The sequence below is a fragment of the Aedes aegypti genome, chromosome 3, assembly GCF_002204515.2.
Source record: "Aedes aegypti strain LVP_AGWG chromosome 3, AaegL5.0 Primary Assembly, whole genome shotgun sequence".
NCBI classification, from domain to species: Eukaryota; Metazoa; Arthropoda; class Insecta; order Diptera; family Culicidae; genus Aedes; species Aedes aegypti.
Genome location: NC_035109.1, coordinates 341,854,615 through 341,872,751, shown reverse-complemented (window position 1 = coordinate 341,872,751; position 18,137 = coordinate 341,854,615). Strand labels below are relative to the sequence as shown.

Sequence of the window (18,137 nt, the reverse complement as noted above, 5' to 3'; positions counted from 1 at the left end):
GTCGCCGTAAAAAGTCGCTTAGATCTGGGGGAGCCTTTAAGTCGATAGACTTCTTCAAATCCTTGAATCATTCGAGTGTATCAAAAGCTGTTCCTCTAGTGGAGGTTTGCTTTGGGTACGGATGCACCGCTACAGTGAGTGCGCCAGCCAGTGCTCGCCTACCTGTCCGGGCTTTACAGCTGCTGGCAGAGAAAGGGGTGCATGATTGGCCAATTTTATTGATTTGCGAAAGGGTTCGGGAAGAATTCGCCATTCAGTGGCAAAGTGCACGTAACTTTTCGGGGGATTTATTTCCCTCTGTGAGAGGAATGGAATATCATTGACTGTGCAACTCTTTGTTCTAAACTTGGATGGTAGTCCTGAAAAGGACTGATTGGATGTTAGATACTGTTTTACAACAGTACGGTTGCTGTCCCAAATTTACTTCTTGGCAGCGGTCTTCTTCGCGGCAGCTTTCTTGGCTGGGGCAGCCTTCTTCGGTTTTGGGGTCTTGGGCTTCTTGGCGGCGGTCTTGGAAGGTTTGGTGGCCTTCTGCTTCGGAGCAGCAGCCTTCTTCACACCACCGGCCTTTTTGGCAGCCTTGGCACCAGCAGCTTTGGCTTTCTTGGCTGCAGCCGGCTTCTTGGCTTTCTTCTCGCCGGCTGGCTTCTTGGCCTTCTTCTCCCCAGCTGGTTTCTTGGTGGCCTTCTTCTTCTCTCCGGTAGCCTTCTTGGCCTTCTTCTCGCCGGCCTTCTTCGGTTTCTTCTCACTGGCGGCCTTCTTAGCTTCAGCCTTCAGCTTGAACGAACCGGAAGCGCCGGTGCCCTTGGTTTGGACGAACTTGCCCTTCTCGACGCCATTCTTCAAGGCCTTCTTGAGGAATGGGGCAAGCTTGGCGACATCGCATTTGTAGTTGGCGGCGATGTACTTCTTGATGGCCTGCAGGGACGATCCGTTGCGTTCCTTCAAGGTTTTGATGGCAGCAACAACCATGTCGTTGACTGGGGGGTGGGTCGACGGCTTCTTCGGCTTGCCCTGTCCCTTGGGGGCCCTTGGCTTCTTGGTCTTGGCTGGCGAGGCAGCCGGGGCTGCGGCAGCGGCTTCAGTGGCAACTTCAGACATCTCGATTGGTAGCTAGAGTAACACTCACACGATGGCGATAGTAAACGAATGAATGACGGAAATTCTGGCAACAGTGCGGTGTTCGATTTCGTCGTCTGTGTTAGGGATGCAGACATGGTCGTCCACTGGATGACTGTTCGCGAAATATTGTACATATTTTTGGTAACACCTTTTTAAAACGCATTTTTCCGGTAATCGCACTAAGTATTTGCCTGTCTAGTATGTCCGTTTGGTGAGTGCATGAGTCTCGCTAGCAGCCCGTCATCGCCACATCGGGCCGGTTTCGCGAGAAGCACCGCTGAGACATGTCTTTACAGCACCCGTGCGCCATATGGTGTGGCTTTGCTCGATAAAACAATCAATAGTAACTATTGAAACAATACCACCCTGCACGGCGGTGGTGAATTTGGCAACATGAATGGTTGCTCTTTGCGGTGACATGCGGGTATAGCCAGTATGCCGGTGTCTAATGGCCCCTAATGAGCCTCGAACAAAGTCATTCCCAGTGCCGACGAGCGATGTTACGCGTTTGGTTTTAGTAAACTTTGAACAATGTTAATTTGATGTTTTTCATCAAACATACCGAAAACTTGGGCTCGACTATGACGTCAGTCACACAAGTTTGTGCCATTTTGTCCGGAAAACAATGTCACCAAACACTAATCACCTTCCACCTGTGCACTGTTGGTTGGTCGAATGTGTGCAAATTGCTGGCATTGCCTCAGCCATCGGCGGCAACTGCATTGGAAAAGGACAGTGCACGTGCTACTATGGATCTAGTTTATCTGAGAATGTTTTACTTCAAGAAGCAAGCAAGCAAAGCAAGCACCCTCCCTGCGGTGGAATCTGCAAATGAGCTAGTGCGAAATCTGCCCGAATAGGCATCGGTTTTGCTAGCTGCAGTTGCATCGAATGAACATTCCATACAATCTCTTCTGGCGGCAGTAGTACCGGACATGTCGCGCTGAATTCGCGACAAATTGTTCTCGGAAGTCCCTAACATGCCCCACGGCACGTGTTCCCGGTGTAGAAACTGCACCCTACACTCCCCCGATCGAGATATATTTTTGTGTACAGTGCCCTCAGGGGCTGTTCAACGTGTCTGTCCGTGCTAGTACTGAGCAACACCCGAGCCAGGAAGCCGAATGGCAACCACACAACGTGTCATGTCACCATCATTCGCAAATTTCATAACGCCAACAATGACCATTTGCAACGCGCCCACCACCCATTGTGTATAAGAATGTTTTCCCAATTTCGTTTGACCCGTTACATCTCGAAGACACACCACCCACCCATGAACTATGTGAATGGGCCCCATCAATGGGAACCGATTGATGGCATTATCGAGATTATCCGATCGATAACATTTGCATCAACTGTTGTTCGATAAACGTTATTATGATAGCCTGAACTGCTGGGATGCTCTTACGAGATCGTTTGTAATGGGACGCTAGAAAACATAATGAGCTTCTTTCCAATACGTTGAGAAGAAGAACGAACGAACCACGAAACTTGTCATCATGCCTGCCTAGCTAGCTAGTCCTATGATGTCAAAATTGTCTAAACTACTAACATGCAGCACAACCGATAGCAAAAATGAAGTTGTTAAGGTGCAACATGGCAATCAGCATAAATATTGAACTTTAAACGTTCTGCTAGTGAATGAAGTGTGGTTAAGGTACAACATGGCTGGCACAACATTTTTTTGCAATCAGCAGAAATGTTGAACGTACGAAGTGGATCTTCTTGCTTTAAATTCAAACTGATCGAAAAACCTAGATCTAGGGTTTTTTTTGTGAACAGATTTTTCCCTATACTGCTTAACAATTAAATTCCTATTATTTATTACGCAGCTGAATGGGGATCCAAATCTCTGCAACTGTAATCGTTATAATTAATCAATACTGAAACTGATAACATCGAATAAATAAAATGAATTGAATAAATTCAAACTGATAAGAGAGGGGGGTGTTGTCACGTATGAAGTCACCGCCGTGACACTACCTCAGTCGGTTCAATAGTGTGATAAAACAGTCTAGTGTCAGATTTTCAAAATCAACTCTTTTTCGGGATTGAAATAGTGGCCCTGAAAAGGGCCTTTTGGTTTGGTGTGATTGAACGCAGTGTCGGTCGTCATTTACTTGGAGCTGGTGTACTTGGTGACGGCCTTGGTGCCTTCCGAAACGGCGTGCTTGGCCAACTCTCCCGGGAGCAGAAGCCGGACGGCGGTTTGGATTTCGCGGGATGTGATCGTCGAACGCTTGTTGTAGTGGGCCAGGCGGGAGGCTTCGGCGGCAATACGCTCAAAGATGTCGTTGACGAAGCTGTTCATGATGCTCATGGCTTTCGACGAAACGCCAGTGTCGGGGTGAACTTGCTTCAACACCTTGTAGATGTAGATGGCGTAGCTTTCCTTCCTGCGCTGCTTCTTCTTCTTCTTATCGCCCTTGACAATGTTCTTCTGGGCCTTGCCGGATTTCTTCGCGGCCTTTCCGCTGGTTTTCGGTGCCATCGTGCTGCTAACGTTGTTTTAGATTCCAAACGAAAACTGAAACTGATGCCCGACCGAACCAGTCGGTTCTCTTTTATACCCGTAGAATGGTGAGCGCTGTTCCGCCCCTTCGCTTCGTTTGCTACTTCATCCATTTCGTTCGCACCATCCTAGTATGAGTGCAGCGCAGGGCTACGCATGTATAAAAGATACCCTCATCCGGTGAAATCACCATCATTCGTTCGTTACCTAGCGACACGTGCGGACGTGTTTTACGCTCAGTTCTCGGAAAGTGAAAAGTCGTTCGATTTGGCGTGTGCATTATCATCCCCCGTCATGGGTGACACAGCGGCAGGTGCAGCCGCTATCGCTTGCTCGAAAAAGCGCTCCGCGAGCGGCAACGAGCAAGACGGCAACGCTGCGAAGAGGATTCTCTCGCAGAACCAGTTCCATGGGCTGGTAGACAACGACGCTGGTGATTTGCCGGCAAAGACGAGGAAAAACCGGAAGGCGAAGCCACCGCGGCTGGACGATCTGAAAACAATCGAGCGGAAGGAGAAGTGCCCGCCGATCTTCGTGTACAACGACCCGGCCGATCTACGCCCGGATCTGCGAAAGCTCATCTCGCAAGGGCTAAAGTGCACCTTTCGCCTGTGCGGTTTCGGTGTGAAGCTGATGACCGAAGGTAAACCCCACTACGACGCGGTGGTGCATTACCTCAACGAGAAGCGCTTCCAGTACTTCACCCACGATGCCCCTGGAACCAAACCACTGAAGGTGGTGCTCCATGGGCTTGACGACATGCCAGAATCGGAGCTTATGGAGGAGCTGGTGAGTATCGGGTTGAAACCCACCGGCGTCTACAAGATCATCCGGCACAACCAAACCCGCATCCACCGTGACCAGCTGTACCTGGTCCATCTGGAACACGGCACCAGTACGATGAAGAGCCTTCAAACCATCAGCACCATCGGATGCACCGTCGTGGAGTGGGTCCGGTACAGGCCGAAGCAAAAAGACGTCACGCAGTGCATGAATTGTCTCCGCTTTGGCCACGGATCAAGGAACTGTGCCATGAACGCCCGCTGCTCCCGGTGTGGCGAAGATCACCATTTCGAGGCATGTCAACGAATCGAAGAAGCCGATCCGAAGTGCGCCAACTGTGGTGAAAACCACGCACCCACAGCGAAGACGTGCAAGGCGAGGTCCGAGTTCATCGAGATCCGGAACAGGGCCTCCAGCAAAAACCAAACCAGGAAGAAGTCAGTGGCCCCACCGCCGCTCAACGAGCGCCACTTTCCTGTTCTCGCTCGGTCTCGCCGCGAAATACCGGTGCTTCCCCCACTCCAACCACAGCAGCGGCTGGTAGCTGCTGCCGCCTCACCATCAGCTCCCCCAACGAACCCGTGGGTTTCCCCTCCCGGATTGCGACGGGATCAAGCCAGCTCCAACAGCAGTGACACCCTCCCCCCCCAGGATGGCTCTCCCCTCTACCAGCCGGAACAGCTGCTCCCAATCTTCCAAGACATGGCGGTCCGTCTGCGTGGCTGCAAAACGAGATACGACCAGATCTACACTCTGGGCATGCTGCTCATCCAGTATGGCTAGAATGGTTCTGGTTAACTGGAACGCTTGCTCTCTCAAGAGCAAAACCATCGAGCTGTGCAGCTTCCTGGAGGAAAAGGAGGCTGATGTGGCGTTCATAACAGAAACTCACCTCAAACCTGAAGTGAGCGCATATATCCCGAACTACCGCTTGGTGAGACTCGATCGGCCGAACTCCAGGGGGGGAGGTGTGGCCATTGCACTCAAGCAAAATATCAACTGTCGCCTGCTGCCGAACCTCCAGCTTCAGATCATCGAAGCCATCGGAGTGGAAGTTACCACCTCCGACGGAAACATCACCCTAATTGTTGCATACTGTCCCACTCAAGCCAATGCAACAAACGGGTCAGCGGCTGCACTCCGAAGGGACATCGCTAAGCTGACACGGCGGCAGGGACAGTTCATCATCGCTGGGGACCTGAATGCCAAACACCCAGCCTGGGGCAATTCCCGTACCAATTCAAATGGAACCATCTGGTGCGACGATGCCCAAGAGGGGCACTACACCATCCTAGGCCCGGACAGTCCAACCCGGCTGACTCGGTCTGGGGCCCATGCGACGCTGGACTTGTTCGTCACGAACGTGAATAACACCACGCAACCGATGGCATATCAGGAGCTCAGCTCGGACCACTTCCCGGTGGTGATTGAAGTTGGTTCCTCAGTGAATCGGCACATCATCTCCAGGCGTAACTACCACCAAGTGGACTGGGCCCGATTCCAGCAGACAGTCGACAGCAGCGTTGACTACAGGGAGTTCCCCGAGACCACTGAAGACGTCGACCGGCAGCTGCGAACGATCGAGGAAGCGGTCTCTCTAGCCAGGGAGCAACACGTACCTTCAGTCCAACAGGTGAGCAACACCCTAACGATCGATAGTATCACCAAAGATCTCATTCGTTTAAGAAACACCAAACGCAGGCAGTACCAACGCACTGGTCTGCCTGCGTTGAAAAGCGAAGTCAATCGCATATCAAAAATAATCAAGGCCAGAATGGTGGACCTCAGGAACGATGATTTTTCCAACAAGATCCGCTCTCTCCCAGATGGTGCTAGGCCATTCTGGAAGATGACCAAACTTTTGAAATCCAAACCCAGACCTATTCCACCGTTGATCCCATTAGACAACACCGACTCTAAGGATCGCTTGATAACCCCTGCGGAGAAGGCTGCTGAGATAGGTCGGCATTTCGTCAGCTCCCACAAACTAGGGCTAGACATTCCTAGCCCACACGAAGCTGCTGTTTCCGAACACGCAGCTAACCTACACCGATCTCCCAACGACTTCTCGGAGGAGTTGGAGATCACTGCTGACGAGTTGCTGGCCTATCTCAAAACATCCAAAAACATGAAGGCCCCAGGTTTCGACAACATCCTGAACTTGGAACTCAAGCAATTGAGTCTCCAGTTCTACCAACATCTGGCACTGATTTTCAATCAGTGCCTCCGACTTAGCTACTTCCCCTCGTCGTGGAAGTCAGCAAAAGTCATCCCCATTAGGAAACCTGGGAAGGATCCTTCCTCCCCAAAAGCTATCGACCCATCAGCCTTCTCTCAGGGTTATCAAAGCTTTTTGAAAAAGCGATCAACAGACGGCTGCTTTCGGCAGCCGATCAAAACAACATCTTGCTCGAGGAACAGTTTGGCTTTCGACGCGGTCGTTCAACCGTGCACCAACTGACTCGAGTAACCAACATCCTCAGACGGAACAAGTCCCTTGCCAAATCCTCCGCCATGGCGTTGCTCGATGTTGAAAAAGCATTCGACAACGTCTGGCACGACGGCCTGGTGTACAAGCTGCACCGATACAATCTTCCCACCTATTTGGTGAAAATCATCAAAAATTATATGTTTAACAGGACGTTCAGGGTTTCCCTCAATGGAGTCAACTCAGACCCCCACAACATCCCCGCAGGTGTTCCACAGGGCAGTATTTTAGGACCACTACTATACAACCTGTTCACCTCGGACATGCCTCAGCTCCCTGAAGGCGGCTCACTGTCACTGTTCGCTGACGACACATCAGTCGTCTATAGCGGCAGATTCACGAGAGCACTAACATCTCGACTCCAGAGAGGCCTGAACGTCTTGTCAGATTATTTGAACAGCTGGAAGATCTGTATCAACGCAGCGAAGACCCAGGTCATCCTCTTCCCCTATTCCAAATCCCCCAGACTTGTTCCGGCTGAGGATTGTAAAATCACCCTCGGTGGATCAACGGTGGAATGGTCTGATGCAGCCGACTACCTTGGGCTAACGTTAGACAGCAAGCTTCTCTTCAGACAGCAGGTTGACAAAACGGTCATCAAAAGCAACATCTTGCTAAAAGCACTTTATCCACTCATCAACCGGAAGTCAACTCTGTCTTTGAAGAACAAGCTTGCTGTTTACAAACAGGTCATTCTTCCAGTAATTGAATATGGCGTTCCAATCTGGGAGAGTTGCGCTAAAACCCACCATCTGAGGCTCCAGAGGACCCAGAATAAGTTCCTCCGGATGATCCTCAACAGCCCTCCGAGAACGAGGACAACCGAGGTTCACCGTCTGGCCGAGATCAAAACATTAGAGGAGCGCTTTGGTGACTCGATCGGTAGATTTAGGGCTCGTTGCCACCAATCGGACCAGCAGGTCATCCGGGACCTCGTTCCCCCCTAGGTTATCAAATTTTATTGTAGTCTTGTAAATAGTAGCTAGGATAACAAATTTTCTTTTAAAAACCACCAGAGCCCATACGGCCAATATTACAACTATGGTAAAACCGCAAAAAAAAAAAAAACAAAAACATCTATCAAAATCCAATTTTAAGACCAAAGCTGAAGGACCTATCGGTCAACCTCTTGACATGTAAACCAATTACCTTGTAAACCAAAAATTGCAAATAAACATGAATTTAATGAAAAAATTGGCGCAGCCATCAGTTCCAGTACTACCGTCGTCGAACACAGAACCAAATTCATCCAAAATGACCGGCCGTGGCAAGGGAGGCAAAGGACTCGGAAAAGGAGGCGCCAAGCGTCATCGCAAGGTTTTGCGTGATAACATCCAGGGTATCACCAAGCCCGCAATCCGTCGTCTGGCTCGTCGTGGAGGAGTCAAGCGTATCTCCGGACTTATCTACGAGGAAACTCGTGGTGTGTTGAAGGTGTTCCTGGAAAACGTCATCCGTGATGCCGTTACCTACACTGAACACGCCAAGCGTAAAACCGTTACCGCTATGGATGTTGTCTACGCTCTGAAGCGTCAGGGACGCACCCTGTACGGTTTCGGAGGTTAAATCGCATTCCAAAGTTTCGCTCTTCAAACGGCCCTTTTCAGGGCCACCAAACACACTCATCAAGGAGTTGATATGACAAATGTTCACACACTAAAAGCAAGGGTAATCTAATGGGACAAGCACTACACGCTTTTGCAGTCCGGCGGTGGCGTGGCTTGGGGAGAAAATTCTCGTCTCCGATTGGAAGACACCATAAAATGCCAATATATATACATACATAGTCTAGTCTAGTCAGCACTGTCATTTCCCGGGGTGGCACTACTGTTGTTACTTACTTGTTGTACTTCGGTCGGTTCGAAAACAACAACCGCTATGATGCCACGCCGGTGAAATCCAGTGCGTGCATCTTTCCATACCAATCTCACGTGCATGCATCTCAACTCCGGACTTCAGTGTCAGGTACGGAACGCTCGTCGTACCACTCCCTATTTCACCCTCATCAAATTCCATTAGGATTGCGTTAGGAACTTCTTAGTTTGCCTCGCTCGGTTCCACAATGCGATGGACGAACAAATATTTCATCATGTTCCACACTGTACCTTATGAGAAATGTCCCATAATGTCCCGCTCACTGGATGCGGTTGCAATCAATATTTACAAGCACTGGAATTGTGTTCGCGCACCCGAAACGAAACGAAGGGAAAACGAATCACCGAACCGGGAGAAAGACGGGAATTTGAATCCACCGACGGGAAAAACCGGGAATTTGAGAAGGTCACCGGGAAAATCGTTTTGAACGAACATTTTCAAGCTTCGAATCTACAAACCCCACAACAAGCATTTATGACTTTGAACAAATCAGTTTCATTGAAATGTATTGAAAGTGGATGATGAAATGTCTACCGTAAAATGGGGTGTTTTCAAGCAACTTCTAGTATGTCAATAATTAAACAAAGGACAGCCCTACTACAGTAAGGACCCGATTTTGTCAGCCCCTCGATGAATTTTAGGCTGACCAAATCGGGTCATTTTATTTTGTTCCCGTTTTTCAAATTTCGACATGGTTACATGGACTTTTAAAGAGGGTACGTGGTAAAACATGACGATACCAATTTTTTGACAAATCTGAAATTGGCTGACAAAATCGGGTCAGTACTGGATTCTCTCGTCGCGTGCCAAACACAATTATGAGGATCCTATGGCAGATTTCTGAGATAATCATGAAAATGTGTGATTTTTGACGTAACTGCAAAACAGGGTTGTAAAGGAATTTGACTTTCGCAAATGGAACCATATTTTGCCAACAACAAAACATAATCTTTTTGATCAATAACTTTGATGCTTTCATTCATTTTCATAAGTTATGCTCAACCTCAATCAGATAATACATCAATATTATCGAACTTGGAACTCCTGCAAACGCAAACCGTTTTCTTTTAACTGCTAAATCTTTCATAGTTATTAATCTGGAAGCTGTCAATACTTCGTAAAATTGTCTTGAATTGTTTTTGATACTTAAATGCAACAGGATCATAACCTATATACCGTTAAGTCACCAGTCACCGTGCGGCCTCCATTCACCGTGCACATATACAAATTCCTACAGAATATTCATACAATTTTCACAAATCATTCTTTGGTCAGCAAAATAAGATAAAACTGATGAAACGAAGTAGTTTTTGCCACAAATAATTTTGAAAAACCTAGTTTATGTAGACAAAATCATGTGAATTCTGTTTGATAACGAGATATTGCAACAATCTTAGTAGAAACGCCAAAAAATCACATTTTTTATTTTAACGATAGAGTATGAAATTTTTCAAAATTTCAACAAGTTTTCACTGTGGATATTATTAGTAAGATGTATTTCATCGTATGAGCAATGAGATTTAATGCAAATTAGAATTTTTATTGTGTTTCAGTCGAAACCCAAATGCACGGTGAATGGATCCTTTTCAATATATATGGATCCTATTACCGTGTATAGTGTAAAAGGCATGAAATTATGCGATAATATTAGATTTATTGTTATGTCGTCATTAAACTACTTCACATTTAGAATTTAGGTGAATATGGAATGGTTTGGACAATACAGTCAAACCTCCAATAACGATTTTAATTAAAAAATAATAATTTAGCCAATTTTTAAACTTTGTATAGTTTTTATTGTAAATGAAGATTTGAATACTCTTAAAAATGAATGCGCACACTACTAGCAACATAGTTGCTCCATTAACAACGTTTCTTCAAGATACAAAATCAAATCATGACGAAAACTATACGCACGGTAAATGGTGACATAGAACGGTACGAGGCGACCTTCACATGACATTTTCAAACATAATTTTTGACTAATTTTTTGTTATGCATCACTAGTTTTAGATTTTTCCCTGAATTATTATATAATTGCCCGCTACGTAGTGGTATTCTAGTACGCTTCAAATTATTTGGAATAGTTTTATATTTTTTTGAAGTGCAATTTTTTCTTAAATGCACGGTGAATGGTAGCTTGACGGTACAGTTAACTCTCCCTAACTCGATATTGAAATTGTCTTGAATTGGTTTTGATACTTAAATGCAACACGATCATAACCTATATATTTGCATTTGCTTCTTTGAATGATTGTTCTCCTTCGTCTTCGAAAATAGCCCCTATTTGTTTTGCTGGTCTGCTCGATAGGTAGACAGTTTGACAGTTCGATAGGTAGATTTGGTTTCACTCTTCGCGCAACTCGGGTGCCTCTGAGAAAAAAAAAAAAAAAAAAAATCCCATATTTTCAGGGCTAGACATTTTAGTAATATTCAGTAACAAACAAAATAGTCCCCTTAACCTTTACAATGCAGTTTTACTTCACGGAACAAGCCTAAAGTATAATGGAACATATATCGGCATAAATCGAACGAGTTTTGTAACTTGGAAAAAGTAGAAAAGATAATCCCCTAACACCCCGCTAACTTTCAAAAAGAAACTTTTTCCATAAGAAATATTAAAAGGCGAAATCTAGATAACATTTTCAAAAGCTTTTGTCTGCGTTGTGATCTCAATTAAATATACTTATGTTCTGGGTTACTCACATATTTTTGTTAATATTGTTTCATTGTTTTGTAGTTAAATCTTTTTTGCCAATAAAATTCTTTCAAAAATGGTTTGAATCGTTTTCAATATCTAGACTCCACAATACCTAATATTAATAGATATCCCCGATCACATAATGCAGCTCACAATCCTCCGAACAAAAGACTTCCGACGTTTTTGTGACTTTTCAAACTTGATGGAGAAGTTCAATCCCTTAAAACCCCACGAGTCCTTAACACCCCATTTTACGGTACTAACTTCTTAAAAAGGTTTCACTTTTCTCAATAATTAGCAATGTAGTACCAAACAATGTTTGTTTGATTTTTTGAGCTTGGCTCTAACTTTTTGACTCAAGAGTTTGAAAGAAAAGTTTACTAGCCTAAAATAATCTTGCCGAAAGTTTTTGCACTCAAACATATTGGATACAAAAAAAAAAAAATCCTAAGGTGTTGAATATTCATACCACAATAAATCCAGATTTCCTTGGGAACAGCATTTTAAGAGTTTCTAATCTCTCATTAGTTAACTAATCGATTACAAATTGAATAGGTAAGGTAGATGCTGCTACATGTGTGGGTTTGTTTTATTTTTTTAATTCACCCTAGATTGAATTACTTTAGAGAAACATCAATTTAATGAAACACTGATTTATTTTGGCATCTGGAGTTTGGCATCGGCCAAATTATCTGAAACTCGGCAGTAAGACGCACTTGAAGAGCATAATGTTGATAAATAGCAGTTAAGGCCTTCCTTAGTGTAGTGGTAAAGTCGGTGGCTACAAAGCAAACCCATGCTGAAGGTGTCTGGGTTCAACTTCCCAACAAGCCATGTGAGCAAAAATAATGAAGACGCGTTCACTCCAACGGAAATGCTCCACGTGTAGTAACAGCGGCGGAAGTAATTTACCGGTTTCAATTTGAGTGTCAGGAGCTCAGGGCCAAATTTTCGAGCCGCAAATTTTTCTCGGTGCACGCAAGCAAATGGCGGCGGTGCTCACTCTCTTTCTCTCGTACCCAAACTGCGATGGGGATGTGAGGCGTTCGATTCGCCAATCACGCTTAAAATCAGTTACACGCAGTGGGGAAATTATTCCTCTGGAAGTTGGCGATCGAAGTCCCGTTATGTGCAGTTCAGAATCAATCGAAAGGCACGATGATGACTGATTCTGAATCTTGCTTCGGTACCTACGAAATTGTGCGGCAAGCACAAACTGTATTAATTTGCTCTCATCTTTGGAATAGTGGAACAGCATTGGATTACGAAAATCAAACATACTGAGCAAGGTCGACCCATTGGCCCCGAAAGATTGAGATTTTCAGAAGCCAATCCCTGGGCTTAGTATATTTTACTGCCAATTAATTTAATTTGCAACATCCACAAGAGTAATTTGATTATTCCGCAAGGAAAATAGTGGCAGTTCGCTCATACTGGATCAGCTGTCAAGATTACTTTGGTAATTAGCAGCAAACTGTACTTGACCGCTCTACTTGGGATGTCGATACTCAGCCTGCCCAGTAGGTCCGGTACGTACGGACCTGTGAACTAGACTATCGAAATGCATACATTTTGCATTTTGACATACGAACGCTTTATGTTTCGTTTTAGCATCAACTCACATCCAGGCGTCGGTAGGCGCGTGGTGTACGCACAGACCTAACGATCGCAAGGTCCTTGGTTCGATTCCAGGTTGCTGCGAGAAACATTTTTTGTTGCCAATGTTTGGTTTCATTAAGGCAAAGCTATGAATTTCAACCCGATTTATTGTGGCGATTTTCATAAGTGCATCCAATGTATTTCGATAGTCCATTTGCCTGAGTGTATTAAAAACGCACGGGCCTATCGATCGCAAGGTCCTTGGTTCGATTCCAGGTTGCCGCGAAAACATGTTTTGGTTTCACAAGGCAACGCTACGAATCTCAACCCGATTTAAATAAGGCTCCCCCAAAACTACGCGACTTTTTACGGCGACAGCGACACGATTTCGTTGTTGTGTCGCTGCAAGCACTCTTCTATGGAACCATCTTGACTGACACGACGCGAATCGCTGCGAAATCGCGACGTTTTTTTTTTGTCGCTGTCGCCGTAAAAAGTCGCTTAGATCTGGGGGAGCCTTTAAGTCGATAGACTTCTTCAAATCCTTGAATCATTCGAGTGTATCAAAAGCTGTTCCTCTAGTGGAGGTTTGCTTTGGGTACGGATGCACCGCTACAGTGAGTGCCAGCCAGTGCTGCATGATTGGCCAATTTTATTGATTTGCGAAAGGGTTCGGGAAGAATTCGCCATTCAGTGGCAAAGTGCACGTAACTTTTCGGGGGGATTTATTTCCCTCTGTGAGAGGAATGGAATATCATTGACTGTGCAACTCTTTGTTCTAAACTTGGATGGTAGTCCTGAAAAGGACTGATTGGATGTTAGATACTGTTTTACAACAGTACGGTTGCTGTCCCAAATTTACTTCTTGGCAGCGGTCTTCTTCGCGGCAGCTTTCTTGGCTGGGGCAGCCTTCTTCGGTTTTGGGGTCTTGGGCTTCTTGGCGGCGGTCTTGGAAGGTTTGGTGGCCTTCTGCTTCGGAGCAGCAGCCTTCTTCACACCACCGGCCTTTTTGGCAGCCTTGGCACCAGCAGCTTTGGCTTTCTTGGCTGCAGCCGGCTTCTTGGCTTTCTTCTCGCCGGCTGGCTTCTTGGCCTTCTTCTCCCCAGCTGGTTTCTTGGTGGCCTTCTTCTTCTCTCCGGTAGCCTTCTTGGCCTTCTTCTCGCCGGCCTTCTTCGGTTTCTTCTCACTGGCGGCCTTCTTAGCTTCAGCCTTCAGCTTGAACGAACCGGAAGCGCCGGTGCCCTTGGTTTGGACGAACTTGCCCTTCTCGACGCCATTCTTCAAGGCCTTCTTGAGGAATGGGGCAAGCTTGGCGACATCGCATTTGTAGTTGGCGGCGATGTACTTCTTGATGGCCTGCAGGGACGATCCGTTGCGTTCCTTCAAGGTTTTGATGGCAGCAACAACCATGTCGTTGACTGGGGGGTGGGTCGACGGCTTCTTCGGCTTGCCCTGTCCCTTGGGGGCCCTTGGCTTCTTGGTCTTGGCTGGCGAGGCAGCCGGGGCTGCGGCAGCGGCTTCAGTGGCAACTTCAGACATCTCGATAGGTAGCTAGAGTAACACTCACACGATGGCGATAGTAAACGAATGAATGACGGAAATTCTGGCAACAGTGCGGTGTTCGATTTCGTCGTCTGTGTTAGGGATGCAGACATGGTCGTCCACTGGATGACTGTTCGCGAAATATTGTACATATTTTTGGTAACACCTTTTTAAAACGCATTTTTCCGGTAATCGCACTAAGTATTTGCCTGTCTAGTATGTCCGTTTGGTGAGTGCATGAGTCTCGCTAGCAGCCCGTCATCGCCACATCGGGCCGGTTTCGCGAGAAGCACCGCTGAGACATGTCTTTACAGCACCCGTGCGCCATATGGTGTGGCTTTGCTCGATAAAACAATCAATAGTAACTATTGAAACAATACCACCCTGCACGGCGGTGGTGAATTTGGCAACATGAATGGTTGCTCTTTGCGGTGACATGCGGGTATAGCCAGTATGCCGGTGTCTAATGGCCCCTAATGAGCCTCAAACAAAGTCATTCCCAGTGCCGACGAGCGATGTTACGCGTTTGGTTTTAGTAAACTTTGAACAATGTTAATTTGATGTTTTTCATCAAACATACCGAAAACTTGGGCTCGACTATGACGTCAGTCACACGAGTTTGTGCCATTTTGTCCGGAAAACAATGTCACCAAACACTAATCACCTTCCACCTGTGCACTGTTGGTTGGTCGAATGTGTGCAAATTGCTGGCATTTGCCTCAGCCATCGGCGGCAACTGCATTGGAAAAGGACAGTGCACGTGCTACTATGGATCTAGTTTATCTGAGAATGTTTTACTTCAAGAAGCAAGCAAGCAAAGCAAGCACCCTCCCTGCGGTGGAATCTGCAAATGAGCTAGTGCGAAATCTGCCCGAATAGGCATCGGTTTTGCTAGCTGCAGTTGCATCGAATGAACATTCCATACAATCTCTTCTGGCGGCAGTAGTACCGGACATGTCGCGCTGAATTCGCGACAAATTGTTCTCGGAAGTCCCTAACATGCCCCACGGCACGTGTTCCCGGTGTAGAAACTGCACCCTACACTCCCCCGATCGAGATATATTTTTGTGTACAGTGCCCTCAGGGGCTGTTCAACGTGTCTGTCCGTGCTAGTACTGAGCAACACCCGAGCCAGGAAGCCGAATGGCAACCACACAACGTGTCATGTCACCATCATTCGCAAATTTCATAACGCCAACAATGACCATTTGCAACGCGCCCACCACCCATTGTTTCGTTTGACCCGTTACATCTCGAAGACACACCACCCACCCATGAGCTATGTGAATGGGCCCCATCAATGGGAACTGATTGATGGCATTATCGAGCTTATCCGATCGATAACATTTGCATCAACTCGTCCCCTTAATGCTACAACTAGATAACTCGAAAATCAAAATTTTGAGATGTGCAACTTTGAAAGTATGACCGTTTAACAAGGTGATGGTTAATCGCAGAGATTATGATTGAAAAATAATCTTTAACTTGTGTATTTTGAATCACACGCTTAAGACCTGTGGATATTTTGCAGATCTAATTAAGAAAAATGTTTTGACATATTGAAGTCATAACTGTTGTCGATAAACGTTATTATGATAGCCTGAACTGCTGGGGATGCTCTTACGAGATCGTTTGTAATGGGACGCTAGAAAACATAATGAGCTTCTTTCCAATACGTTGAGAAGAAGAACGAACGAACCACGAAACTTGTCATCATGCCTGCCTAGCTAGCTAGTCCTATGATGTCAAAATTGTCTAAACTACTAACATGCAGCACAACCGATAGCAAAAATGAAGTTGTTAAGGTGCAACATGGCAATCAGCATAAATATTGAACTTTAAACGTTCTGCTAGTGAATGAAGTGTGGTTAAGGTACAACATGGCTGGCACAACATTTTTTTTTGCAATCAGCAGAAATGTTGAACGTACGAAGTGGATCTTCTTGCTTTAAATTCAAACTGATTCGAAAAACCTAGATCTAGGGTTTTTTTTGTGAACAGATTTTTCCCTATACTGCTTAACAATTAAATTCCTATTATTTATTACGCAGCTGAATGGGGATCCAAATCTCTGCAACTGTAATCGTTATAATTAATCAATACTGAAACTGATAACATCGAATAAATAAAATGAATTGAATAAATTCAAACTGATAAGAGAGGGGGGTGTTGTCACGTATGAAGTCACCGCCGTGGCACTACCTCAGTCGGTTCAATAGTGTGATAAAACAGTCTAGTGTCAGATTTTCAAAATCAACTCTTTTTCGGGATTGAAATAGTGGCCCTGAAAAGGGCCTTTTGGTTTGGTGTGATTGAACGCAGTGTCGGTCGTCATTTACTTGGAGCTGGTGTATTTGGTGACGGCCTTGGTGCCTTCCGAAACGGCGTGCTTGGCCAACTCTCCCGGGAGCAGAAGCCGGACGGCGGTTTGGATTTCGCGGGATGTGATCGTCGAACGCTTGTTGTAGTGGGCCAGGCGGGAGGCTTCGGCGGCAATACGCTCAAAGATGTCGTTGACGAAGCTGTTCATGATGCTCATGGCTTTCGACGAAACGCCAGTGTCGGGGTGAACTTGCTTCAACACCTTGTAGATGTAGATGGCGTAGCTTTCCTTCCTGCGCTGCTTCTTCTTCTTCTTATCGCCCTTGACAATGTTCTTCTGGGCCTTGCCGGATTTCTTCGCGGCCTTTCCGCTGGTTTTCGGTGCCATCGTGCTGCTAACGTTGTTTTAGATTCCAAACGAAAACTGAAACTGATGCCCGACCGAACCAGTCGGTTCTCTTTTATACCCGTAGAATGGTGAGCGCTGTTCCGCCCCTTCGCTTCGTTTGCTACTTCATCCATTTCGTTCGTACCATCCTAGTATGAGTGCAGCGCAGGGCTACGCATGTATAAAAGATACCCTCATCCGGTGAAATCACCATCATTCGTTCGTTACCTAGCGACACGTGCGGACGTGTTTTACGCTCAGTTCTCGGAAAGTGAAAAGTCGTTCGATTTGGCGTGTGCATTATCATCCCCCGTCATGGGTGACACAGCGGCAGGTGCAGCCGCTATCGCTTGCTCGAAAAAGCGCTCCGCGAGCGGCAACGAGCAAGACGGCAACGCTGCGAAGAGGATTCTCTCGCAGAACCAGTTCCATGGGCTGGTAGACAACGACGCTGGTGATTTGCCGGCAAAGACGAGGAAAAACCGGAAGGCGAAGCCACCGCGGCTGGACGATCTGAAAACAATCGAGCGGAAGGAGAAGTGCCCGCCGATCTTCGTGTACAACGACCCGGCCGATCTACGCCCGGATCTGCGAAAGCTCATCTCGCAAGGGCTAAAGTGCACCTTTCGCCTGTGCGGTTTCGGTGTGAAGCTGATGACCGAAGGTAAACCCCACTACGACGCGGTGGTGCATTACCTCAACGAGAAGCGCTTCCAGTACTTCACCCACGATGCCCCTGGAACCAAACCACTGAAGGTGGTGCTCCATGGGCTTGACGACATGCCAGAATCGGAGCTTATGG

The 18,137-nt window shown here is 46.6% G+C and overlaps 5 protein-coding genes across 5 annotated transcripts; 1 reads left to right on the top strand and 4 right to left on the bottom strand.

The window, feature by feature from the left end:
* Window positions 1-420: 420 nt before the first annotated feature.
* Window positions 421-1,101, bottom strand: LOC110678239 (histone H1-like). Its single transcript, XM_021850858.1, has one exon. The coding sequence runs from the start codon at window positions 1,099-1,101 to the stop codon at window positions 421-423; it is 681 nt and encodes a 226-aa protein (XP_021706550.1).
* A 2,088-nt stretch (window positions 1,102-3,189) lies between these two features.
* Window positions 3,190-3,717, bottom strand: LOC110677868 (histone H2B). The gene has a single exon (XM_021849601.1). The coding sequence runs from the start codon at window positions 3,614-3,616 to the stop codon at window positions 3,242-3,244; it is 375 nt and encodes a 124-aa protein (XP_021705293.1). The 5' UTR covers window positions 3,617-3,717; the 3' UTR covers window positions 3,190-3,241.
* Window positions 3,718-8,162: 4,445 nt separating this feature from the next.
* Window positions 8,163-8,474, top strand: LOC5579090 (histone H4). Its single transcript, XM_001657234.2, has one exon. It carries the CDS (start codon window positions 8,163-8,165, stop codon window positions 8,472-8,474), a length of 312 nt encoding a protein of 103 aa, XP_001657284.2.
* A 5,467-nt stretch (window positions 8,475-13,941) lies between these two features.
* LOC110678238 (histone H1-like) lies at window positions 13,942-14,622 on the bottom strand. Its single transcript, XM_021850857.1, has one exon. The coding sequence runs from the start codon at window positions 14,620-14,622 to the stop codon at window positions 13,942-13,944; it is 681 nt and encodes a 226-aa protein (XP_021706549.1).
* Window positions 14,623-16,908: 2,286 nt separating this feature from the next.
* LOC110677867 (histone H2B) lies at window positions 16,909-17,470 on the bottom strand. Its single transcript, XM_021849600.1, has one exon. It carries the CDS (start codon window positions 17,333-17,335, stop codon window positions 16,961-16,963), a length of 375 nt encoding a protein of 124 aa, XP_021705292.1. The 5' UTR covers window positions 17,336-17,470; the 3' UTR covers window positions 16,909-16,960.
* Between the last annotated feature and the right edge of the window lie 667 nt (window positions 17,471-18,137).